Genomic DNA, 26251 nt, shown 5'->3' on the forward strand with positions numbered 1-26251 from the left:
AAATTGCTCATCCAAAATATGCAGAAATGAGCATTTTTTTTTAATAAATGTTCCAAAAATTGCAATAAATTAGTACATTTGGAAAATTACTTTTAAAAGCTAGGGGGGAAAAGTTTAGGGAAAAACTATAGTAATAATTATCATAGTTATGTATTTGAAATTGGACTACAGAATTGTTATCATTTTAACGAATTTTCCAAGGTCCTTTTCTTGTGTTTTTTTTTTTACTTTTTTGTTTTTATTTTTTATTATTTATTCATTTATTTTGCTAATTTTCAGCAATTTTAAAAAAAAACTTTTTTACTAATTTCTTGTACATTTTTGGGACATTTCTTATTTTGTTACTCATTGCCTTCTTTCCATGTTTCTGATATTTAAAAAAGCGAATTTTCTGAGGTTTCAATGGGTTAGAGCAGATATAAACATACTTAGAGTCATGTACAAAAGAAATAAAAAAGGTTTTAAAAGGTTATCTACTTTCAACATTCATGACAGCTGTACAGGGGTGGCTTTCTTATTCTTCTTGCAAGATTGTGGTGGCTGACATGATGAACTCAAAGCTTTAAAATAGTCCACAAACAAATGGATGACATGACGGCTGCCAAGTCCAAATTTACACAGTCTATGGTGCCAGTGTACACGTGTACATGCACATGCATCACTAAAATTTTGGGTATATTGTATGAATATTAACTAAGACCACATTTTATTTGCTCTTGGATCCCCTTGGTAACAACAGTTCATTGTTATTTTTCTTGATTGACACTGTCATGAATCAAACGTGGAAAGATGTCAAAATGATGAGTCACTGCAGCACAGCGCCCCAAGCCCTGAAAGGTTGGGTGCCTCTCCAGCTGCCAGTCCACATTCTGTATCTGGTCCATCCAAGACTTGAACCAGCTATCCACCATGTCCCAAACCAAGTCCCCCAGCCCCATACTGATGTGTCTGTGCAACACCATCTCACTCTCACACACTTCTGCCATCCATCCATCAATATTGGATCAACTCCCACTCTGTAGAGCCTGCTGGAATCTATTGATTTTTCATTCTCAGGGCTATGACTTCATCTTGCCGGGCATAGACGTGCTCTTGAAATGATCTCCACTTTCCTGAGTGGAAGTGTAAAATCATGACACCCCATTTATGAATCAAGGCCACTATCATTCATCATGTTAGATCTCTTTAACACACTTGAGTATTTTATGCACAAATGATTTAAACACTTATCTTGAATTTTTTTTTCTGAAATCCCTCAGGTTGACACATGAAAGAATACCGACAAAGATTCCATCAATCATTGACATGCTAAAAACAATATGCAACAAGCAAGATAATTTATCACCTTAATCAAGCCGTTAAATGCTAATTTAATACCCCTTCCATTCATTCATCAGCCTGTCTGTCACATGTATTATCCAAAATACCAGCTATCATATTTCAAAACTGAGGAAAATCATATGACTGGGTTTGTAAAAATGGCAATATTTACAGTAATGGGGGGAGTCAACCCCATAAAAACCTGGAGTGATATCACTTTTCTTGTGCTGCTATTTAAACCTTTGAACCCTGAGCACATTGGTTCAGTTTCTTTAAAAACATGGAAAAAAGGCAATAAGCACTATGGTAATAAACATTTCACAAATTGCAAGAAATTAGTCGATTTAGAACATTATTTTTAAAAAGTTAAGAAACAGGAAAAAAAACTAGGAAAAAATAAATATCATAATTACATTTTTATTTTTTAAAATAAAAATCTCAGGTGTTTTCTTTGTATTTTTTACAGATTTCTTGCTAATTTTTTGGGTAATTTCTTCTTTCGTTGCTCATTGCCCTCTCTCCATGTTTTTTAAAAGAAATCAAGCAAATTTTGCTCGGGGTTCAGAGGGTTAACCTACTACATATTGTTTATTTGTTTGTGTATTATTTCTGAGACACCGCTGATCAGTGTCTGATGAAAGTTACAAAGGTCACAGGTCAGAGTGAGGTGACTTATTTGTTACTGACTGTAGTGGGATGGATTTGTGGAGTGTCACTGATGGTCTGAATCAGATGTTTCATTCTGATCATTCAGACTGGCCAATCATAGGATCAAGCAGCTTCCACCAGGGTCCGACAGCTATATGGCCCTTGGTTATTAAGAGATTTTCTTCATTTTCTTTTTTTTTTTTGTGGATTTCGAGGCAGCCATGGTGAAATGTTGTGCCTGTTGCACATGCACTAATAACACTCTTCCACCTCCTGAAGAGGTGGAAGAAGGACATATAGTAAGTCCTGATAGGCTCATGGAGCTAAAATTAGCAGAGTGCAGCACATTAATCATTAACTAGCACCTCTGTGCTACGCTAGCTCCTGAATGTGCACTGAATACGTATACATGCTGCACACTGCTTAATCAACAGGAACAATGTTGCTCCTCAATATCATTGGTCCTCATTTACAAACAGTGCGTACGCACAAATCTGTGCTTAAACCATCATACAAACATGTTTGTTTGATTACAAATTTAGAACTGCTTCAGACCATGGATGTGCACAAATGATGACAGCTTGGGTGTCTTAGAAAATGTAAACACACACCTTTTAACTAAATGCAGAGCATATTAGAACCACATTCTTTTACAAAAAGGCAATATTTAAAGCCATTAATATACCAATACATGCACTTATTTCATTCTCGGCCTTTTATCCCCATCAATTATTGTCATAACCAAAAATTTTCCACATCAAAAACCAGAGCGTCCCAATTCTGGCTGACATTCGACTGTATTATAATTGAATCTGCCCTTAATTATGGCTACTCACACCATTTATTATTATTATCATTATTATTATTATTATTATTATTATTATTAACAGAGTATAGAAAGTTTGGATCTACCTCCAAGCAGGTGTTCAGATGTCACTTTTAACTTTGCTGGAAGAGAGAGCGTCAGAGACCAACATGTTTAGACATTTTTTAGAGCATACTGAACGGCTGATCAGCTGTTTCTGACTGCTGTTACATTCACAGACGCTCACTGACAGTCTGATACGTGTGTGTGTGTGTGGCCTTAATTTGTGTGCAGAAACACCTTCACCACTTTCTCCATGATACACCTGGGCAAGTGTATTTCCTTATAAAGACAAATGGGGACATGGCAGTATGCTGATTGCAGACAGTGGGCACAAGCATGCACTTTAGAACAATTGTGATTCCCCAACATACACACGGTGGTGTGAACACAATCAGCTGGTGCACACGCGTCATGATTATAATGGTAGTTTTGTGGGCACACTTATTTTCTGCGTAGATTAAGAATGTTTATAAGCACATTAGTAAATGAGGCCCATTGTCTTTTGTCTCGATTGCCAGGTGATGTAGTGGTTTAGTTTGTTCTGCAAGCTTTAACTTCTGTCTCTGTCTCTCTGACTTGTTCTCGCTGCTGAGTCAGTTTGACATCCTGGATATATCCTTCAGACACTGTATTGTAAACCCTTCAGTTTGCTTCCCTCTGAAATCACTTTTTCGTTTTTTCCTTATGTTATATTTCTCAGAGAGTGCAGTTAGTGACTCCATGCTAGCTCCGACAGCTTGACAGAATAGCAGTGTCTAACAGCAACAAACGACAGAGGAGAAACTGCAGCAGTAATATAAGAAGTGATGGTGGTTTAATCTTGTGCACATGGTTTTATGTTTTTCTTTCCCTGGGTGAGAGCAAAAACAATTCTCTTGCCTCAGCTAGAAAATAAGATGTATTCTGTTCTATAAATTAGGTGACTTATTTTAATGTGTTTCTTTGCTTCACAGTGCAGGTTTCAGCGGTGAAACTGCCAGGTTTAGAGGAACCTTTCTCTTTGCATCTGTGATAGAGGATGTCATTAACTCTTCCTTCTAGAGTACAACCTACGATAAAAACATGATTTTATGACTTCATCACTTCAGATACTTCATAATTCCAATGTGGCATGCAAGAACAGGCATTTTATACAGTGTGAACAGTGTATTCTTATCAACTCATGGCTATATGTTAGTAAAAATTCATCTGCATTTTTGCTTTTTTTTACTCATATTCATGACTGTTGGATCCACATGACAGCAGGGGTCTGTGAGGTTTCATCTACACTGTTTAATGCTGTAGATCGCTGTGTAAGGTAGCTTTGTGTGGGACTCTGCATTGTTAGATATGGGCCTACTCCTGTTTTGTATTTTTGACTTTGCTTGGGAATCTTTTATGGTAGAAGTGGGTCTTTGTTTAAACCCATGAGGGTTCATTACTGTGATCCATCTCCCTCCCTGTTAGAGCCAACACTAACATACTGTGGCGTCTATGCGGCTATTTTTAGCTACGGTTTGCATGCATGCACGCTTGTAGGTGCTTTGTATTCAAAAACATTTTTTGTAAGATTATGTGAATGAGTTTCCTGTTTATGCTCACAATGACAAGCAGCTACCATTTATTCATCTGCACTTGAAATTTGAGTGTCCACCAGTATTCATCATCATACACCGACAGATTCAGTGTCAGTTCCTGCAGCATACAGACTACTACCTACTCTGCTAGTTAGATCTCTCTGTAGAGAGACTGGAAGTTGTTTGTCAGGATAATGAAGACATTTCTTTTCCTCTCTCTTATGTCTTAGTTTTTTTTTCCCTCCCCTCCTGTCTGCATCTCGCTCCTTTCCCTCAGTCTCCAATTAATGATGTTAGACACTGAAAACAACAGTTTTGAACTTCCTACACATACTCAGACTCACAAGCAACTGTATAGTTTTCAGTAGTACATATGACAGACATGGATACAATTCAAAACCATCATCATTTTTGTTTTCATCTGTAGGTGTTTTGTTGATTTTTGTCAGCAGCATGAGAGTAGTAAGCTTAAAAAATAACTTGATAATGAAGATATGAGGATTCATTGTTTTTTTAAGTGCATTATACAATTATTATCTCAGTGCTGATGAGAGTTATGCTCTGATGACTATTTGTTAAAATGTCCCTGAATCCTATTAAAAACAGCAATAACCATTTTTTTCATGTAAACTAGAGATGTAACGATACATCAATATGGATCAATATATTGATTCAGTGATCAATGATCCACTTTTATTTATGTAAAGTGAAAAAATCTAAACAAATAATCATGCTTAAGACACACCTTTAGTTTGAAATTCCCATGGTACGTCTATGTCAATATTTGCTTTGAGGAGCATCTCCTTCCTCAACATTCAATGCTATGCCAGTGCCACTGGCAGACAGTAACAGTGAAGATACTTTCTGATATCTTCTTATATTGATCCCAGACCCCTGAATCGAATCACATGAAAAAAGAAAAAACGTGGCAGACTTTATGATTTCAGCAAATATCATACAGTTTTCCAAAGAATCAATATGATGTTGTTTTGTCTTGAAACTTGTGATTTACATCCCTAATATAAACACTGACTGTTTAAAAAAATAACATAAAAATAGCGAAAGAGGTTCACACACAATGTACAGTAAATACTTATAATATGATAAAATGGACCAGGCTAATATAATCCACACCAGCAAAGAGCAAGCAGCTTTACACGAATTCTCTTCCCTATGTCCATTTCAAACTAAGTAAAACAATAATTAAAGTTTTCACTTAGTGAGCATAAGCATACTCTGCGTATGCTTAAGCATAGTAAGCAGAAATTGTTTCCATTCAATTGAAAAGCAAATTTAAGCAGGGTTAAAATGTTCCAAGGAATAAATGCGAATTAGGCCTATTTTTATCAACTGGCTTGGAGTGGCTCTGCAAAGCAGAGCTTCATCAGAAGTTTGTAGTATATGGGCTATACTTTAAAATTGGCTGTATTGCATAAAATATATGCATAGAAACAAGTTTATAGACATAAACACGTCCCTTGTCTGTGCCAACAGTATTTATACATATAGTATAGAAAGGTATTTCTACAAGCACCTACCAAGTTAAAGTGTAAAGGAGATGAGATACATGTTGAGCGAGAAGTTGACTCAACCTGAAGTGACATAAGGGCTCATTTCAAAATCAGAAGTGACAGGAGCTGTCACAACAATAAGTACACGTATCCAGTGTTCTGCCAATGACTTCAGTCAGAGACAAAATACCACCAAATACTTCCAGGACGGAAAGTTTGCGATGTTCAGACATTATATGTCTCCCTTCTCCCAAAGTCCTGACTGGTTATTATAGAAAAGAATAGTGTATGTGGGCAGAATCCAAAAGCAAATAGCCTGCAGCGGGGATAATAAAATCAGTCCTGAAATATTCTAATATTAATGTTTAATATGGACACTCATACCGCAGTCTCAAGAGATAAAATCTGTCAAATACGTGTAAGATTTACACCAACAATCTTATAAAACAGATCAACATGTTTTGATCTAATCACCCAGTGTGACTCAGTGCCATGTGTTTTTAATGGCATAAGGAGTTAGTCATCTTGTAAGATTGATTTCGTTCAACCTGCGTTTCATCACTTGTACTAGACCATCTGTGTGTGTTCAAGCATCTGTATTTATGCACAAGTCTACTGTGTGTAAACACACATACACACAGTATGTGTGTTTACAAAATGAAGGTGCTAAATATGGATGGACATGGATTCAATTAATTAAATAGCAAACTTGAAATTGCTTTAACATTTTGCATTTAATTTCCAAACATGGTTGCCAGTATTGCAGTTTTGCTTCAGTAGTCTCTACCTCAGTATTAATATTTGAAGTCTCTACCTCTTCTGACTTTTGTCATGTCTACATGATTATTTTTGGCTCAGCATAAAGCTTATGAGTCTGTGTTTCACTGCAAGGATATTCAATCAGATTTGTGTGGGTTAGCCACTCTGACACACAGAAATGAAATGCGCTTTGTAACACGGCACATACTGACTCTCCAGATTCAAGGACAGCAGGATCACGAACACAAAGAAGATAATACACTATAATTCATGTTGTATTTATCTATCAATATTACCTTAATGTGATCTTATACATGTGAATACATCTCAGGGAGTGAACTGGGGTTTGAAGACAATTTTTTCAAAGTGGTCAAATACCGGATTCATTTGGAAAGTCTAGAAGAGCTGCAAGATTAAATTTATTCCCATTCAAGCACTTGGCCGGTGGAAGTCACTAGTGCGCATCTGCATTATCCAACCCCGCAAAAAAATTATGAAAATAGTATAGGACTTTTATGTTCACATAATTGAAGACACTTGCACCATAATTTGAGGACACAAATTGGTGTTTAAAAGTCACCAGAAGGAAGGAAATTAAGTGTTTGTTGCTCAAAATTTTCTTGCTGAGGACCCCCAAGCCCCGTTTCATATTTGTGTCCCCAAATGTTGAAACAAAACTCATGCCCTTGGTTTCAATAAACAGTTGATGAGTGTGTATATTGAATTATATATGATACGTGTTCTGTATTAATCATTAGTCATTTACCATTCGTAGTATCAGCTATATCTTTATAATGTCATAGTCCTGAGTATTTTCAGGCCTATAAGTAAATACAGAACAATAGATTTCTTACCCGCAAGTCAAAATCTGGGTGGTACTGGCAAGTAATTCTGTCAGCGACACCCAAAACTTGCTTAAATGTTAATTTTTTTTCTGTTTGTATTTCTGCCATTAACTGTCTGGTCTTGTCTTGGTGTTGTCTTAGCTAGTGTGTGTTGTCTTCTATAGGTCCATATGTATCGGTGCTGATTTGTCCGTCAGGTCAGCATTGTGGGCTCTGAGAGGTTGGCAGAAGCCTGAGGAATATGGCTCTTTAATAACAGAGTAAATATCTTTGTTTACATCCTTATGTACGCTTTGTGTTCCCTCATCAGCTGCCATGGGGGTTTCTCAATGCTTGCAAAAAATGTCACCTTTCTTAGTCTTGTAGTAACACAATCAATGGATATTCCTAGCAGAACTGGAATATGTGGATATTTGCCACAAAACATTAGTGAAACCTCAGAAGTTCAATTTTTCAGTTGATATTGGATAAAATAAAATAACTGCTATCTTTTTGCTAAAATTTTAAAACGTAGCACACAATTTAATAACTGATTGAGGTTTTTGCATGGTGGTGGCCGTCATGTGTTGCTGTTGCTTCTTCTCATGCCATGGTGTTCTTTGTGCTATGTTGCTGTGACCTTGCCCTCAAGATTCAAGTCACGTTAATATGTGCTTTTCCCGTGCCGTTGTGTCTCTTTTCTCCTGTGTGCTCTACTTGTAGACTTTGCTGTGAGTTAATTTACAATTCAGATCATTAACATTTAATATTTATGATTGTCTAGATTAGCTGTGTGTTCTGTTTTTCCATTTAACTCGTGAAGAATGACCTTTTCAGTGAGGCTTCAGGAAACTAAATATGAGGAATTTTAGATAAGTGGAAAATGTTTGTTTTGCCAGAAACACCCTTCCTTTGTTTAAATGTGTTATTTAACACTTTAGTTGTGTGTGTGTGTGTGTGTGTGTGTGTGTGTGTGTGTGTGTTTGTGAAATGCAAAACACCCCTTATTCTGTGTTGTTTTTTTTTTTTTAAGTTTCTACATTGTAAAAAAAAAAAAAAAAAAAAAAAAAAATGGAAGCTGGTCAGTGAATGAAATTAAAAAAAAAATGTAAAAAAAAATAATAAATGAAAATAGACCACACACAATAAACCCCTCATGTCTAAGGCATCCCCTCTGAAATTAAAGCAATGATAAATTTTTAAACACCTCCGGTCTTACTCAGGATTATTTGATCCAGTTTGATATGAGGCTTCTGTCAAATACAGGAACAAGCCAACAAATGAGTAATAAATTGCAAATAAAAATGGTGGTATTTATAAATATGAGAAAATAATGTGTGACTCAGAGGAAGAAGAGAAAGGGCCAGATTGGATGAAGCAGCCAGAAAAAGGAAAGTCAGATTTAGGTACAGGCAGGAATCATTTGTACATCATCGAGCGATGCATGTTGAGAGGTTTCAGTAATCTGATCATTGGGTGTAACTGCAACAATGATTACAAATAAAGCAAACTGCCAGGATTGGATGTACGGCTCAACTCTCTGTGATGAAATGAAAGAAAGGATGAAGGGAGGGAGTGGTAAAAAAGAGAGATGGAGCTTTAGAGATGGAAGTGGAGCACGCAGGAAAATGGATTCCAGTCTGACAGCATCATGAACACGAGCTGGTGAAGAATGAGTTTCTGGAGGGTGTGGCAAGATTTTTAATTTTCTGTCAAATATGGTCAGCTTGTGGCTCATGTGGCTGTTGCCTCCATACACACACACACACACACACACACACACACACACACACACACACACAGTGACCAGCGCTAATTAGCAAACATAATAAATGAACACAGAGAACTGGTTCATGCAGCAGGGGTGATGGAGTCATGGGGAAGAGGAGGAGGGCTGCAGGTGGAGGCTATGATCACTGTTACATAAAATGAACATCATAGCACAGAAACAGAAACATAAAAAGAATTCAGTGTGAAATATATGCGGCTAAACACAAAGTTAATGTCACAGCAGCTTCAAAAGCTGCAGTGTGACGGGATTTAGAGTCGTTTATTGAAAAATAAGTGACCGCATCATGTAAATGTAAATGATATATGAGAGCAAACTTTGTACAGAACATCTTCTCTTTAGTTTTCTAATTATAGAATATCCATAGGAAACTGTGAATAATGTGACAGACACCTAAAACACACAGTGCCAGCACTTTGGTTGGTTAAGTTGGAGCGCCTCCTGTCACTGTCTGTTTGAAGTCCTGTCTCTTAGTGCTCTTGGCACTGAGGAATGTGGCTGAGTAATGTCTTTAGCTCTCATGTTCAAAGCAAAGAGATAAGATCATGAATAGATCACATTGCTTCCCAGACACTTAGTGATGGCCTGCAAGAGGAGAAGAATCCCAGAGGAAAAAACACATAAAGGCATGCTTTTGAATATAAACCAAATTTGCATAGTATCTAAAATATATTTAAATATCTATGTACATATGTAACAAATATCAGTCATTAAAACAGCAGCCCCAAAGCTTTTGATTCACGACTACAGAGTCACATATCTGGCTTTATCTGGCTAATATGACGTTGTTTAGCGGAAGGAGAGCTGTTTCTGAAAAAAGGCCACTCACTGAAAATCAATACAGCACAGTAGCATGACAATATAGTATTGATACACAGACCCAAATTTCATGTATTTTGTATTATTTATACATACAAAATATTTTGTAGCCATCTAGAATAATGAAAAAAGTAATTGCTTTTTAAATTTACTTTGCTGCAATTAAAATAATAGAAAATGAGATGAATGGACTGAAAACTTAAAAAAAGCATTCAAACCAGAGGTGTGTATATATATATATATATATATATATATACATATTATGGCAATACTCATCACAATAAGTGACTTCAGTATTATGATATATGATCTACATATGATAATATGATGTCAAGGATACCCACCCCTATATTGTTTTGTTTTGTTTACTTTTGTTTTGTTTTGTTTTGTTTTGTTTTGTTTTGTTTTGTTTTGTTTTGTTTTGTTTTGTTTCGTTTTTTAGGGGAGGGTTAAGTTACAGAAAGGTTTTACAGTAAAAACCACTAGTGATCACAGTTATGGTGATTAATCACTTATATTGATCAAAAAAGGCTTGGAAGAGAATCATTCCTCTACAACTGCTTTTTATAATTTGCTTACAGTAATCAAGCGGTGCAGTAACATAATCTTTATATTTGATCAGCACTGCCTTGCTTCAGCGTTTGATCAGTATGGTCTAAGTTTTAGAGAGAGAGAGAGGGAGGCGGGTTTCTCTCTTGATCCACTTTCTTACTTTTTGTGTGGTAGCAGCATGGGTGGCAGACAATACCAAAATAGGGATGTACAGCCTGTTGTTCGATTTAAAGTATCTTGCGTGATACTTTGCCTGAAAAGATGGTCATTTTCTTTCTCCGTTTCCCCACGAAAAAATGCCAAATACAAATCAATGAGATGCAGCGGTGAAACCTTGAAGCTGTCCTCATCAAGTGGACTGATAAAGCCTGGTCATGTAATGCCCCCATGTGATGCCCCCCATTACATTATATGCATGTAATAAATATGCAAATGTGAATTAGAGTGTAATCTGCATTAGGAACAAAGAAAAAGAGAAAAAAAGTGGTTATAATAATCAGCAGCTTATAGTTCAATCAATCAATTTTATCCAGACAGACATGATCACTATAGTGTTATAGTATTATTAAGTATTGTTTATTTAAACTAAGATCATTTACAGTATTTCATATGGCTTTTTGGTGCGTTTCTTAAAATGTAATGATTTATATTCCGTGCATTATCAAGTTGTTGTTTTTTTTAGGACAGGCAGATAGAAAAAGATTTCAGGCAGTCAGATGAAAAATCAGGGAAACTGTTTCTTAATGCTCCTAACATTGAAATTAGATTTAGCAGAATGTCAAAGGAGTTTGACTTAGAGGGAAAATCTGTGATGTTTGGAGAAAGGAGATAAATTAGAATGAAAAACAGGGTTTTGATGTGATTATCGAAAATACAAAAAAAAAAAGATGGAAAATTGGACTAGCAATTGGATGGAAAGGAGGCTGTTGAAAGACCAAGTAATCTTATTGTTTGTTAGATAAAATCTAATGCAATGCATTGTTCACAGAAAAAAAGAACATTGGCTCCTGATGCATCTGCACAGATTAGATGTGAACAGAGAGAAAATAAAGTCTCAGTTATTTGAAAAGGGCAGACGTATCTTTCAGCAATTCAGTGTAATTAAATCGCTTGAGAATAACAGCTCAAACAAATACATAATTTGTCAGTAACAGGAGCGGAGAGAGGGTCAGAGTACAGTACATTACACATTATTTCCTCTTCAGGGCACTGGAAACATCTCATTGTGTAGGTCAGCTGTATTACATTATTGGCTGATGAATGAAATTCATAGGTGGGCGTACAAACACTGACACACACTGAGACGCAAACCACAGGAGCTTTCCTCTGAGATCAGACAGGCAGACAGCGGAGCTCGTGGCGGTGTGTGCTCGGCTATGAACGCCTGCCAAACTCAGAGTGTGGGCGAAGCTTGACTGTAAGGAGTCTGACATTTTTAGCCTCTTGCAGAGGGCAGGAGAGCCCCTGGATGTAGTATTGTATTCCCTGCGTACAGCCTTGTGTCTTGCCTTTAAGTGGCTATTATGTTGTTGTACTAGATTAAAATACCTCACTTTGGCTTTTAGAGCAACTACACCCTTATATCAAGTATGTGGCTAAAGGAATACTTTGTGTATAATTTACTCACTTTGTGATTTGTTGTGAAGAAAATGTTTTTCAGGACTTAACCTGACAAAATTATCGACGGTGAAGTATCATGCACACCCACTATTTTGCACCTTTCCTTGACTTTTCTCTATTAAATATTTCACAACATCAAAAACAAATTTTGTCAGCTGGTCTAACTGCAGCAAAAAAAAAAACGTTTATGTTTCTTTTAGGTTGGAGTCCTCCACATAACCTCATGAAATTCCAAGGATTAAATGATTACATTGATGTTGTTAATATTGAACGTTCAGTAGCTAGAATGCATGGTGCTAATGAGAGTATTATTTTATGTTGGACGAGTGCTCTAAGTAAAATACAAGACTTTATGTAATTTTAGAATATATAGCGCAGCACAACTGAATGTGATCCAGGAATTTTTCTGCTAATTGTTAATAGTTTTTCCTTTTTTTGTCTCTAGACACAAATTCTTCTGTTTAGTAATGTAGAAAAAATAAAAAGACAATGTTTTCTTGTATGCATCTAGTGAACGATGAATTGTTGTATTGATGTGCAATTTGTTTGCTGTTGCCTTCAGCTCGTAATGTTTGTGGGTGAAGGAAGAATGAACACATATGCTCTCCTCTTCTTTTTAACAGTCCTCTTCGTTGTCATTGCAGGCCGATGCAGCCACCAGTTTCCTGCGTGCAGCTCGCTCAGGGAACCTGGACAAGGCTCTGGATCACCTGAAGAATGGAATAGACATCAACACAGCTAATCAAGTAAGATCATTTCATTCAACTCAGTATCTAAAAAGCTGTTTGTGTTTGTGCATGTGTTTGTGTGTCAGTGGGAGTAGAAAAAGATGCCACCCACAGATTTCAATTAACAAAATGGTAAATTAAATTGTTGCTGGTATCAAAATCAATTACAGCATTAATTTAGTGCTAACAGGGCTCAATAACAATATCAGCCTACATAGGGGTACCTGCTCTAAGAATCTTTTTATTTTCTTGAATATAGAACATTTTTAAGTAATTTCAAAGTGCTCAGGGCCAATCATATCTTGTTGTTTTTACTTCACATGGATCTCTGTGGGTATATTGCCACATTATTTATACATTTGTGTTTTAATTAACATGAAAAGGCAGGAGCTTGATGTTTTAAGTCCATGCATGTTTTCTTGGGGGAGTCATTATTGAAAAACGTTACAACTGAAGTCCAGTAACCTCGCACATTTTGCCAAGTCTAGCCATTATGACACTTAAATTGTCAGAATAAAGAAAAAGTGAAAGAGTACTTCTGAACCCATGCAAACATTAGCAGCAGACCAAGGCATGAGAACTTTATTGCTGGAGTTGTTAATGTTCCTCTGGAGAAATTTCCAGTGCTGCAGGTCTCAATTGTATTTTTTTATATACCGCAGGAGGGCAGATATTCATTCCACTTTATAAGCTTTTTGTCCTTGAAACCACCATTCATTCATTCATGCCCAATGGCAGCATATTGTAAAAAGCAGAGTTTTTCTAGTTTGCTCTGTGCCTTCTGGCTAACTTTTCTTCTGAGCATAAAGTATTGCATCATGAGATGCTCTGCTGTTTTTGGGATGATTTATGTCGGCACTACACATTGTTAGATCAGCAAGACACATCTTTTTCTCAGGCCACAATATGCAAGATGTCTGATATTCCGCTATATTCTGGATGTAATTCTGATAACACATGTACTGTCCCAACTGCCTATTGGTTCAGCAAACTTTTTATTGCTGCCCAGTGACCTGTCAGCTAATCATCTTAGCATGAGCTTTCACAACAAAAACAATTAGCACCCAACACTGGACCATTAAACCGTCCCAACAAACTCCCAACAACACCAAAACAGCTGGACTTTGTTGATAAACCTGATGAGAATTGTTAGGTAACCTCAGCTGTGTGATGCTAACAGTTAGCCCAGTCATTGTGTACGGCAGATTCTTACAACTGTGCGCGGTGCATACCTCACACTCCTGTAGCAGCTACAACCCACACAGTCTGTGATGTTGTGAACTCGAGTGCGATGTATTTGACCAAGTTGGCAGTTCAGTGTGCCAATGCCATCAAAACATTTGAAAGTATTTATATACTACACACCAGTCTGCTCACATTCTTTGAACGAAGTACTATATTGGTTTTAGCATCACTCTAAGGTTACTTGTATTTGTACTTTAACACTACCCAGCCCTACTGATGTTTAGGAGAATATGGAGCATTTGTCACCCCACTGTGGGACACTTAAAGGCTTTCCCTCTGTAAGAAGGTCATGATTATGAAACAGATTTAATGGAGAATGGTACTCCCGAACTTCAGTTTATTCCTCTGAGGAAGAACAAACTGTACAAAATTTTGTGTTAGTAGTCTTTAAAGGAACTTGGGGGGGGGGGATTTGTATGCACCACATAATGTCACAAAAATCTCAATGGAACGCTGTTCTGCAGTATCAGCCAAGGATGTAAAATAAAAGACCAAAAAGAAAATTAAAAATTCACGACCCCTAGACCTCCTGATTCACTGTCTTTTGTGTAAAGTGGTGTGCATAAATAATTGAGTATATTAGATTATAGTCCCCTCAATCTTCTGCCCTACTGTCTGCTCTCTTACACCTTGTTGCATCATGACCAAAACACAACAAATTTAGGCAACTGAATATCCATGAGACACAGATGTGTGGAAGTGAGTGTGTGTGTGCAGTTTGGATACATGCACCAGCTTGCCAGCAACTTGTGTTAAGGATGATTGTGGAGTGGGAGTGATGTCTGGTGAGTGAATAGACGAGTGCTTTTATACACAGACAAAACACTGTCAGTGAGATGGAGGTCTGGGCATTAAGAATGAACGCACTCAGTCTGTGTTGTACTACTGAGGCATGTAGCACGTGCACCACAGGGAGACAGAAGATGAGATACACATGATAGATGACTATTTAAATAGCAGGAAATGCACAGTTTGCATAATTTTCAAGGGCCCTTATTATCTATGTATTAAGATTGCAATCAACTAGATAATTACCATTGATATGATCTACAATAATTGAATTTCACATCCGCAACCATATGATCAATTATATTTCTATGGGCCCTAAATTTCATACTCCAATAGGAATTATTTCCCTCAATTTTATTTTTTTTTTATGCAGCTCTTTCTTTCAGAGGTTTATTTTCTTTACTATTATATTGATGGCTTTTTACTGAGGACTGAGGCAAGGGCAGAGATGGTATTTTTATATGTGATTTATGTGTTTCTGTAGCCTGTCCTTGCTATACAACCCTGCAGGCTCTTGTTGCTCTTCTCTCCTCTCTCTCTTTTTCCTGTTTTTGTTGAGATATCAAGCTACCATACAACACTGTGCTTATGTCTGTGTCTGTGTATACATTTATGTATTTATCAATCGTAAGTAGGTGTTTGTGAAAGAGGTGTTAGTGAGCATCGAAGGTGTTATTTTTGTGTTGAAAATAAAGCTGAATGTCACGGTGCACTTGCTTTAAGTCCAGTGTGTGCACAGCAGACGTTCACACGCTACATTTAACAGTGCGTGTAATTGCAACTGATACACGGCATGTTTCCCATCACTCTGCGCATGCTCGCTGGGAGACTGTGTTGCTCATTTGAATTGAGTGACACCGCAGTATGGTGGGAAGCTTGAGCACAGTGTGGATTAGTGAGACTCCTGGTGGTCAGATTGGTTACAGCAGCCAAGTTGCAGCTCAGTAATGCAATATGTAGCCAGCCAGAGCCACAATCAGACAGACAGAAAATGCTAAGATAAAACAGTTGTCTGTCAGCCCCCCTCCCCCGTGCTCCCCTCTACCCATCAGCCTCATCAGGCTGTTCATTTTGTCAAACTGCTGTCGTTGTGGGTTTATCTGTTATTTTTAGAGAAACATTAACAGGGTGACTGATGTTCCGCACAGCTGGAGGAAATCTGCATATGTTGTAGTGATCACAGGAGCATGAGACTGAAGGAATGCAGTCTTTCTTATTGTCATTCTTTGCAAATTCCCATTCATAAAGTGATGTCATTTAAATACAGATTGAACTTGGGAATTTTATGATGTTCAGGAGCAGAAGTGAGGCACATTACAGTCTGGGCTCTCAGACCATTGCCTTAATAGCACATTATTCTGAAAGGTCGTGAGATACTTTATGTGCCAGTGGTTGCGGCGAAGACCACAATGATCAAGGCCAAAGAGAGAAGACAAGGCTGGCCTTGACATAGATGTATAGAGAGGTCTTTGCACAGATCTGTTCCAGTTATGTATTTAGAGGAGACACTACAGGTGACATCTTGTTGTGGTTGTTGTTGTCGTTGTTGTTTCTTTCATGCACTGGTCAATTTTGAGATTTTGGGCTATTTTGTTTTTTTTCTCAGACTAGTCAAAAAAAAAAAAACATTCAAAATTCACATTAAGGTATTTTAGTCCAGAATTGTATTCTGTTGATGTATTATTACAGTGCATATTTCATTAGATAATACCATATTTGTAAATCTAAACATAAAATTTCAGAAAACGTGTAACATAGTACAATAAGTAATTGTTTGGATGTAGGTAATCAACCAGAGAAGTTTTATGGTGACTTCTGTTCATTGAAACTTTTATTCAATTTACATGTAATGTCTTATCTTTGGTTTAAATTTAAAGGCCATTTTCTCAAATTATTATTTTTTTCTTAATGCAAGCCAAAACTTTGGATTCACCCAACTTTACAGTTTTACAGTCTATATTCAGAAGGTTTTTGCAGAGGAGTTTATCTATATATTATTCAAAACCTCATTTATATGATGTTTTATTCATTAAAAGGAGGAGGCGCTAAGGAGGCACAATGTGTTTCTTCGCACAATGTGTATATTTTACACTAACTTGCAAGACCACAACTTCACTCATTAAGTTGCCCTGAGAGAAGTGGTATCACTTTTCAATTAATGTGGACTGTTATTATAATAATCCCAATTATTAACAGGATTATCATACCATTACTGAAGCTTTAAGGTACAGGTAGTCCTATATTTGACCAAAAGTTCATAGTTTGTGACTATGAATTATTAATACTGTAATGTGAGTTGGTGATAATGTTTTAGAGAATTATATTATATATTATATATATTTTTCCTAACTTAAATGTGACTAAACCTCTCTGTCTTCTCCCCAAGAATGGTCTAAACGGGTTACACCTGGCCTCTAAAGAAGGTCATGTCAAAATGGTCCTGGAGCTGCTACACGCTGGCATTGAGCTGGAAGCCACCACCAAGGTACTTTTTCTCTCTCTGTGCTCACTAATCTAAAATGAACAACACACTTTAACTGACATGCCTTTTCAACATCTTTCTTAACTTTAGCTGAGCTCAAAGCTGTGTACAAAAACCACTGTAGTAAGCATCCATGATAAATTAGCGTACCTGTAACCACAAATACTGACACTGCTACAAGGATAATGGATGAGCCTAACATTAGGAATTCTTTAACAAAATAAATCAATATTGGAAAAGAAGCACCAGTGCTTCTATCTTTAGTTTAACTACAGGTTATCTGCTATATCATGTTATGCCATCAGATGGATTATATAGCAGGGGCTGAGTAGAGGGGGGTGACTTCTGGAGGTCCTACCCCAATTTTTTTTTTTTTTTTTTTTTCTAAATACTATTTCCTAAATACATTTAATAAAATTGGCTAAATGTTTTTCTGTTGTCAATTCAGAGTGTCAAAGTCTACATTTACTCAGCATTGGAGGGGGTCTTTGTTTTGCCCAAAGAGCAGCTCAGATTATTATGACATGGATTCAAATGTAGCAGATTGTCAGCTAAACATCATTCTATGAGCTTAACTCCTGCACAGTATAACAAAAATAGTTTCAATTTTTCTGTTTACACCAAATTCATTCCCTAACTTTATTATGCAACCTAAAAAATTGCAACATCAGATAGTTTTTTTCCCTTTTTTGTTAGGTGGCAGGAGTGAAAATTAGTCATCCTCAACATTTGTCGTGTTGTAGTGTCAGAATGTTGAAGAAATACAAACTAAGATGTAGGCTATGCAGGCAATTTTTATCCTTGGCAACTTCCATCAGAACCAAGAGGAGAGAGCACATTAGGCCATTTGGAGCTTCTTTACATAACCTTCCTGTGACTGATTTAGAACTGATTTTAAGGTCTTCCTCCTTGTATACAAAGCTCTAAATGGGTTTAGACCAAGCTACATTGCTGATTTCCTTGTCAGCTATTTACCTTCACGATCACTGCGGTCATCTGCTGCTGGTTTATTGGAAGTTCCCAGCAACAGCGGAAAGAAAATAGGAGGTGCAGCCTTTGTCAGTCACACCCCAAAGCTATCGAACACACTGCCTATAGATATCAGAGAAGCCAGCTCACTAAATATTTTCAAAAGAAAGGTTAAACTGCACCTGTTCACTCTAGCCTTTAACTAGCCCTGACTTTCTAAAACCCTTCCTCCAGTCCAGACTGCTGCAACTCTTTTGAAAAGTTTTAGCTTGATTGATTTTATGACTTATGGTTTTAAGCACTTCATTTTTGTTTTGAACTGTTTTTAAACGTCTTTTTATGCTGAATTGCCTTGCTGTTGTTTTTCCCAAATGATGTACAGATTTTTAGGCATTCTGTCCATCTCAAATGGCTTGAAAGACACACCTCTGAAATAAATGGGAAAAACAATCCCTAGGGAACACGCCCCCAGAAACCCTTGGGTTTGGGCTGAGCCCCAAATGATTACAACATCTGGCCCTGCCACTGTTATTGAATTTTCAGTTTAATAAGGAAAAGAAAAGGCTGCCAGTTTATAGAGAGAATAAATCCTTTCGTCCTTCACCTGAGGGTCTATGTGCATCTATATTATTCAGCATACTTTTTGCTTTGTTACAGTTGGCTTTTTTATAACGTATAGTCGTTTTGTTTTAAAAATGAACTAAAAGGACATTTTCATTGCCACAGTTAATATCTTATGTACCGGTTAAATATAATTCACTTGATGCATTCCAGAGTTGAGCTCTCCATGTAGAGATCTAGGCCATTAGGTTGGAATCATTTTCCTCACATGCACTCTACTTTTCCTCTCTCTCTCTCTCTCTCTCTCTTTCCGTATGGTTTTATGTGTGTGTGTCTATGTGTGCGTGACCTCCAGAAAGGGAACACAGCTCTCCATATCGCAGCGCTGGCAGGCCAGGAGAAAGTGGTGGCTGAGCTTGTCAACTACGGTGCCAACGTTAATGCCCAGTCACATGTGAGTCACTTACTGTAAGCTTTGAGCAGGAGATGAGTGTGCAAGCAAGCATGCTAAGTCAGTATGTGTGTATATGTGTGTGCGTTTGAGCGTGTGCGCGTGTGTCCGTGCATGCATTTTTATACTGCTGTGGTTGCATATGTGACAAACCTGCTAAAGAGTTTGTTTGCATACAGTATCTGGATGAGTGAGTGTACCTATGCGTGTCCTTGTGAAGATAAACACCTGTGGCCAGTTGCACTAATGACCCTTACTTTTCTCGTTAAGTATGATACTTGACCCTTTGACACCTGAGTAAAATGGTTTGATTTCTTTCAAAAACATGGGGAAAACACAGATGAAAATAACCTGAAAAAGTTTTTTTTTTATGTATCATTTTTATTTTCAGCAAGATAATTTTAAATGTATAATTACAATGATTACAAATATATATTTTAGACATTTTCCCTTATTTTTGATATTTTTCTAATGTTATGAGAAATATTTTTCTTAAACCAATTTTCAGGTCATTTTCTTCATTACCTTTACTAATTTCTTGCAATTTGTGGAATATGTCTTGTAAAGTTGGTTATTTGTTCCCTTTTTTTTAATCTAAGCAATTTTCTTAGGGTTTGAATAGTTTTTTAGGGGTGTCTGAATGGAGCACAAGAAAACAGGTTAGGATTATTACAATAACTTTTGTATTTTTCAATCTAGACCATATTTCCTGATTTTATGTTTGTGTGACTAATGGGAACAATTTTTTTTTCATATTGAACAAGAGTGCTGCAGCAGGCAGCCGTGAAACAACTGCAATGTAATATTACTTTAAAAGATCCCTAATGTAAGAACATTTAAAATCTTAAGGGAGCATTTTAAGGAAACCTTAAAGAAAAGACATAAGGGTGTTTTATGCAACCAGTTCTATTTTAAAGAAACATTAAGCTCAAACTCAGAGTCTCAAATCCCTATATGTATGCCAGAGTTCCTGCAGATCCTTATTAAGTCTTAAACAGCACTGAATTTGTTCATCTAAATCTTGTATGATAATGATAGTAGAACCAACAGCACTAATACTTTGCATCCAGCCAGGATGCTGTGCAGATGATATACTGTCTGCTTGCTAGCTGTCACTATACCCTGGACTACATGGGGAAGTGCAAATTAAACAAAAATTGGCTACTAGAGCAGTTCATAAGAAGTTCTGTGTATTTTATGCACAAAAAAATTCAAACTCTGCACGATGGGAATCCAAGCACCGGAATCCCACATGCGGGGTGAGAAACTCAAGATTGCCAAGAAAACCCACCAACAAACAGCAGGTATTTCCCACTTCTGTTCTACTCTCATCTCTGCAATGCCTCCACCCCCATATTGGATAGTTGCACCAGAGTCAGCAGCAGAAAGCAGAGGTACTGTGACAGTGACAAAGCATTGACCATACAAGTCAAGTGAGGAAGTAGGAGACCTATTCTGTGCAATGTTCCTGGACTTAAAAACTGTTAGATCTACCTTGCCTTACACTGTAGGAACCCTCGTATGCAGATGTGTTTTTTTTCTGGCATCCTTATTATTGTGTGTTTATGTATATTTAACTATATGTAATATATGTTTGCCTTCACAGAAAGGGTTCAGTCCTCTTTACATGGCAGCACAGGAGAATCACTTAGAGGTGGTAAAGTTCCTGCTCGAGAACGGTGCCAATCAGAGTCTCCCAACCGAGGTATGTGTGTCTTCAGACTGGCTGTTTTGATTGTGAGCTTGCACTAAATAGAACGCATATTGCTGCTTTTTTTCATAAAGAAGGGCATATCAGGCTGCTGGATATTTTATCTTTCAGTGTATCTGCTCATAGAATTTAATATTACATCGTGCTGAATTCATTTTGTCCCTTTTCTCTCCCTCTTATACGTACATTCCTTTCTCATTTCTTTGCACCTTCCTGACCTCCCTGCTTTTTCTTGCCATATCTCCTCCTTTACACTCGCAGGATGGCTTCACTCCTCTGGCAGTAGCTCTCCAGCAGGGTCATGAAAATGTTGTGGCACTGCTCATCAACTATGGCACCAAAGGCAAGGTCCGCCTCCCTGCGCTGCACATCGCTGCACGAAACGACGACACACGCACTGCTGCAGTGCTCCTGCAAAACGACCCCAACCCTGATGTTCTCAGCAAAGTATGTGCTCATTAAGATTGTGTGTGCAGGTGTAATGGTTTAGTTAGTGTACTATAAAAATAGAATCAGCCAAAAAACAAGAAAAATACATTGCATGAGCAGAAATAACACATTTACAATGTAATTTCCTTGAATGCAAAGGAAACTCTCCAAGCAAATTCTGAAGGAAAACATCACTTAATGACAATAACCAACCTTTTGTGCTATCGTCTGACTTTTCTCTTTAATTATATGTCTGTAACTGTTCTTTATTCTGGGTTATGCACATTGTTGTAATCTTGTATTTTTAATAGGAATATAAATAGATTGTAATTATCCTTATTTATACTTTTTTTCTCGCTCTTTTCCATTATGTCTCCCTCTGTGTAGACTGGCTTCACACCTCTCCATATTGCAGCTCACTATGAGAATATGAGCGTAGCCCAGCTGCTGCTGAACAGAGGAGCCAATGTAAACTTCACCCCCAAGGTCAGTTGATCTCAGCTGTAGGATCAGAAACAACCTCTGAAAGGAATGATGAGTGCTATTCAAACATCGAGAATATTATAAACGATACCAGAATCTTAACATTTCCCTTCATTTCATTTCATTTCCCTTTATAGAGTTCTGTTTTTTTGTCTCCATGCCGGCGTTAGCCATAGCCAGAGGCATTCTTTTTTTTGGATTGTCCGTTTATCCCATTCTTGCGAACGCAATAACAAGACCACCTTGAGGGATTTTTTTTCAAATTTAGGCACAATCGTTCATGTGAACTCAACAATAAAGCGATAAGATTTTGGTGGTCAAAGGTGAAGGTCACCGTGACCTCGTCTGTCTTTTTCTTGTGAACATAATATCTCAAGACCACCTAGAGGGAATTTTATCAAATTTGGCATAAATCTCCCCATAGACTTAAGGATGAACTGATTAGATTTTGACAGTCAAAGGTCAAGGTCACTGTGACCTTGCATCCAACTCATTCTCAGGATTGTGATATCTCACAAACACCATCAAAAATTTTCTTCAAATTTGGTACAAACATTCACCTGGTCTCAGCAATGAACAGACTTTGCTTTAAATGTCAAGGTCAATTCGACCTTGCATCTGTCTCATTCTTGTTAGAATTAGATTAGAATTAGCTAGAATTTAGATACTTTAGATTAATACTTTGAGAGATTGTAGTTTCAATAGAACAGCTTGTGTTATAGTTAGGTCTTGTTATGTTTGAAGAATTCTGGAGAGAGAAATGTCTTTAGTATTAGAAAAGATTGGAGATTCTAGATGGAGGATTTTCACTATAAGCCCTTTTGGGTTTCTTACCTCTCCTGCACAATCCCTGCTTTGTTTGTTTTTCCAAACTTGTTTTTATTACATTTTGTGCAATAATAGAATTCAAATTCAGGTGATGGTTAATACAACTGACTTATTTCTTGCCCCTGCGTCTCTAGAATGGCATCACACCCCTTCATATAGCCTCCAGGAGGGGCAATGTGATGATGGTCAGACTACTGCTGGACAGAGGAGCACAGATTGATGCCAAAACTAAGGTAGTGTACTGTTCAGCTCAGCCCTGCTCTGGCATTTTGTCACTTATACATGCTAAACGCTTCCCAATATCTATTTCCTCCATCTGTCTGCCTCCCTGCTGATTTGCTCATTCCTGTCTCTTAAATCATTTAAAACCCTTCCAAGTACTCTCCTCTCTCTCTCTTTGCAGGATGAGCTAACTCCTCTCCACTGTGCAGCCAGGAATGGTCATGTTCGTATAATTGAAATCCTGCTGGAACATGGTGCTCCCATCCAGGCGAAAACCAAGGTAGATGATTTTCATCAGGGTGTCCTTAAAATGTCTGTTGAAGGTACTAGGCCTTAAAAGTTATTAAATTCCAGAGGTATTAATTGCCACAAACAGTTGATCTTAAAAGGTCTTAAAAAGCAATAAAGTTAAGTCTCTAATACAGGTGGAAACCCTGTTAAAGAAATACTGCAATTGGTGTGGTTTTCTTTTATCCATTACCGTCCTTTGGGGCTCTGCAATCAGCGGTGATCAACAGGGTTTACTGTTACTGTTCTGATTTTGACTTTATGAATTATGTTTTCAATTTTATGAAATAATTTAACTACTAGGTGAGAATCCATGTTTTGATACCAACTATGTTTCCAAGGCCAATGGAAAATAAGCAAATTAACCAGCTTGCTGGAATTGTACACTTTCATCCGATTTTGGCTAATTAACTAAAATCAAGATGTTTGACACATTGGTCTGTTTACCGAGCTAGATCTGGCCTTCATCGGCAGTGGATGTTCAGACTACTTATATGATCTGCAAGCAATTTCAGCACAATATGCTGATTTATCTCCACTAAGGATGCAGAGATTCAATCTTATTTACCGTGTGTGTGCTACAAACGGCATGATATGTGTGCATCTCTTTTTTCTCTGCCTAACTTTTCCCGCTTCTGCCTGTGTCCTTTGATTTCTCTTTGCAGAACGGTCTGTCCCCCATCCACATGGCAGCTCAGGGGGATCACATGGACTGTGTCAGGCAGCTACTGCAGTACAACGCTGAGATTGATGATATCACGCTGGACCATTTAACTCCTCTTCATGTAGCAGCCCACTGTGGTCACCATCGGATGGCCAAAGTCCTACTGGACAAGGGGGCCAAAGCCAATGCACGTGCTCTGGTAGGTATTTGTGTCTGTCTATATTCATTGAGCACAGTGATGCTGCAAAAGACCAGACCAGACTTTGGTTAATAAGGGCATAAAGTTAATTTTGCTGTCAGGCTTGAAGTAAAACTTTCTCTGTCTGCAGAATGGCTTCACACCTCTCCATATTGCTTGCAAGAAGAACCACATGCGGTCCATGGACCTGCTGCTTAAGCATTCTGCTTCCCTAGAAGCTGTCACAGAGGTGAGACGATGTGACCACCAGAGACGGAGTCTGAAACTGAACAATTATCCACTCGTTTGGTGCAAAGAGAAGTTTAACCCAAGTGGCATTCACTAAGCAGTCCTTGTCATTTTTAACAAACAAGTATTTTTGTCTGTATTTATTGCTACGTGTGTACATGTTCAAGGTCAAGCAGTGGCAGTACATGAGTAGCTTACATGGCTTTGAAAAACAAGGACTGTACTATATTTCAGCCTGTTGTTATTCCCAGGTCATCTGCTTTGTCATGCCCCTCGGCATCTCAGAGAGACGCACAGACCACCCTATAGCATATCTAAGTGATGCACAGCTTAAACTGTGCTGGCTATTTTCTGTTTATTAAATGGGAATATTCATACTGTTGTCCTTTGCTGTCAAAACTACTGGAGCAAAATGTTGACACCAATCAATTAATGCCAGTCGGTCAGATGTGGCTAATGAATTAAAATGTCACTCGACTTCTCTGTAATGCTTTGATATTGAGCTTTGGTGACCTTCTCTGTCTGTGTGTGTGTGTGTGCAGTCTGGTCTCACTCCTCTTCATGTAGCAGCATTCATGGGCCATTTGAATATAGTGAAGAACCTGCTCCAGAGAGGAGCTTCACCTAATGCTTCCAATGTGGTAATAACCCCTTTTGTACCATAAAACTGAACATGTTCTTCTTCATTTTCTTTTCTTTCACATCACTGTCAGACATTGCCAGTTTTTAAGTAAGTCATATTCAGAGGTGCCAAAAACATTTAGTCTCTTTCTGTTAACATTTTTTTAACAGAGAGTGAATTCTACTCTTTGCTATATTATAGGTTTTGTGTATAAGCTTCAGAAAATGCTTGTTATTAATGACATCTGTGGCTGTTTAATCCAGTGTAGTGAGCATCCTATTGCTCACGCTCACAATCTGAATATAGGCTGAAGTGAGCACCTGGACATCGGCCCAAACAGTGACATGACAACCATGAGACTAAGGATGATTGACAGGCATCATGTTGATACAATGCCATGCTATCAAATAAGTTATTATTATTTTTAATATTATTATTATTATTATTTTTTTTAGTAGTAGTAGTAGTAGTAGTAGTAGTAGTAGTGGTAGTAGTGGTAGTAGTGGTGGTGGTTGTATTATCATTGGCCCTGTGATACTGACTAGCTTTCCATTTCCAAATTTCTGCTTTTTTTGGCTAGCACAGAAAGCCAGTGCTTCCTGTGCAGGGGACCTGTAGTGCTTTTCCTGATTTTCTGTCATATGTGATGCACTGTCAGATGTTTATAGTAAATATGACCAAAGTTTCAAAATATTTTTAAAAAAAAAACTTGAAAACATGAAATTATAATAAACATGAAAATAAAAAATCATCTTTTTCTCTATGAGCTAGATTGAATATACTCAGATGTACGTGGTTTACATATTGATTACATCACTGTTCAGCAATATGTCATATTTGGTGAATGGATTGAAAATCTCAGTGACATGCTTTGGGTGGCTTATTATTATGTAATTTGAGTGACAGGTTCATCTGTATTTATCTCCACCAGAAAGTGGAGACTCCCCTCCACATGGCGTCCAGAGCGGGACACTGTGAAGTTGCTCAGTTCCTGCTGCAGAACGCAGCACAAGCAGACACCAAGGCTAAGGTACGAGCCTTCTAGTCATAAAAACCTCAAGAAAAACTTTGTGTTTGTTTTGTATG

General features: G+C 37.5%; 1 protein-coding gene across 5 annotated transcripts in view; it reads left to right on the forward strand.

The window, feature by feature from the left end:
* Window positions 1–26251, forward strand: part of ank1b (ankyrin 1, erythrocytic b) — an 89065-nt gene that overhangs the window by 28927 nt on the left and 33887 nt on the right. For all 5 annotated transcript variants that reach the window (XM_042509973.1, XM_042509972.1, XM_042509975.1 and 2 more), the window contains exons 2-13: window positions 12911–13012; window positions 17415–17513; window positions 19396–19494; window positions 21098–21196; window positions 21464–21649; window positions 22019–22117; window positions 23077–23175; window positions 23346–23444; window positions 24118–24315; window positions 24446–24544; window positions 25086–25184; window positions 26097–26195. In XM_042509973.1, the coding sequence (XP_042365907.1) occupies window positions 12911–13012; window positions 17415–17513; window positions 19396–19494; window positions 21098–21196; window positions 21464–21649; window positions 22019–22117; window positions 23077–23175; window positions 23346–23444; window positions 24118–24315; window positions 24446–24544; window positions 25086–25184; window positions 26097–26195 (1377 nt within the window). The remainder of the gene's footprint in view (window positions 1–12910; window positions 13013–17414; window positions 17514–19395; window positions 19495–21097; window positions 21197–21463; window positions 21650–22018; window positions 22118–23076; window positions 23176–23345; window positions 23445–24117; window positions 24316–24445; window positions 24545–25085; window positions 25185–26096; window positions 26196–26251) is intronic.

Source organism: Plectropomus leopardus, chromosome 20 (assembly GCF_008729295.1).
Source record: "Plectropomus leopardus isolate mb chromosome 20, YSFRI_Pleo_2.0, whole genome shotgun sequence".
Taxonomy (NCBI): Eukaryota; Metazoa; Chordata; class Actinopteri; order Perciformes; family Serranidae; genus Plectropomus; species Plectropomus leopardus.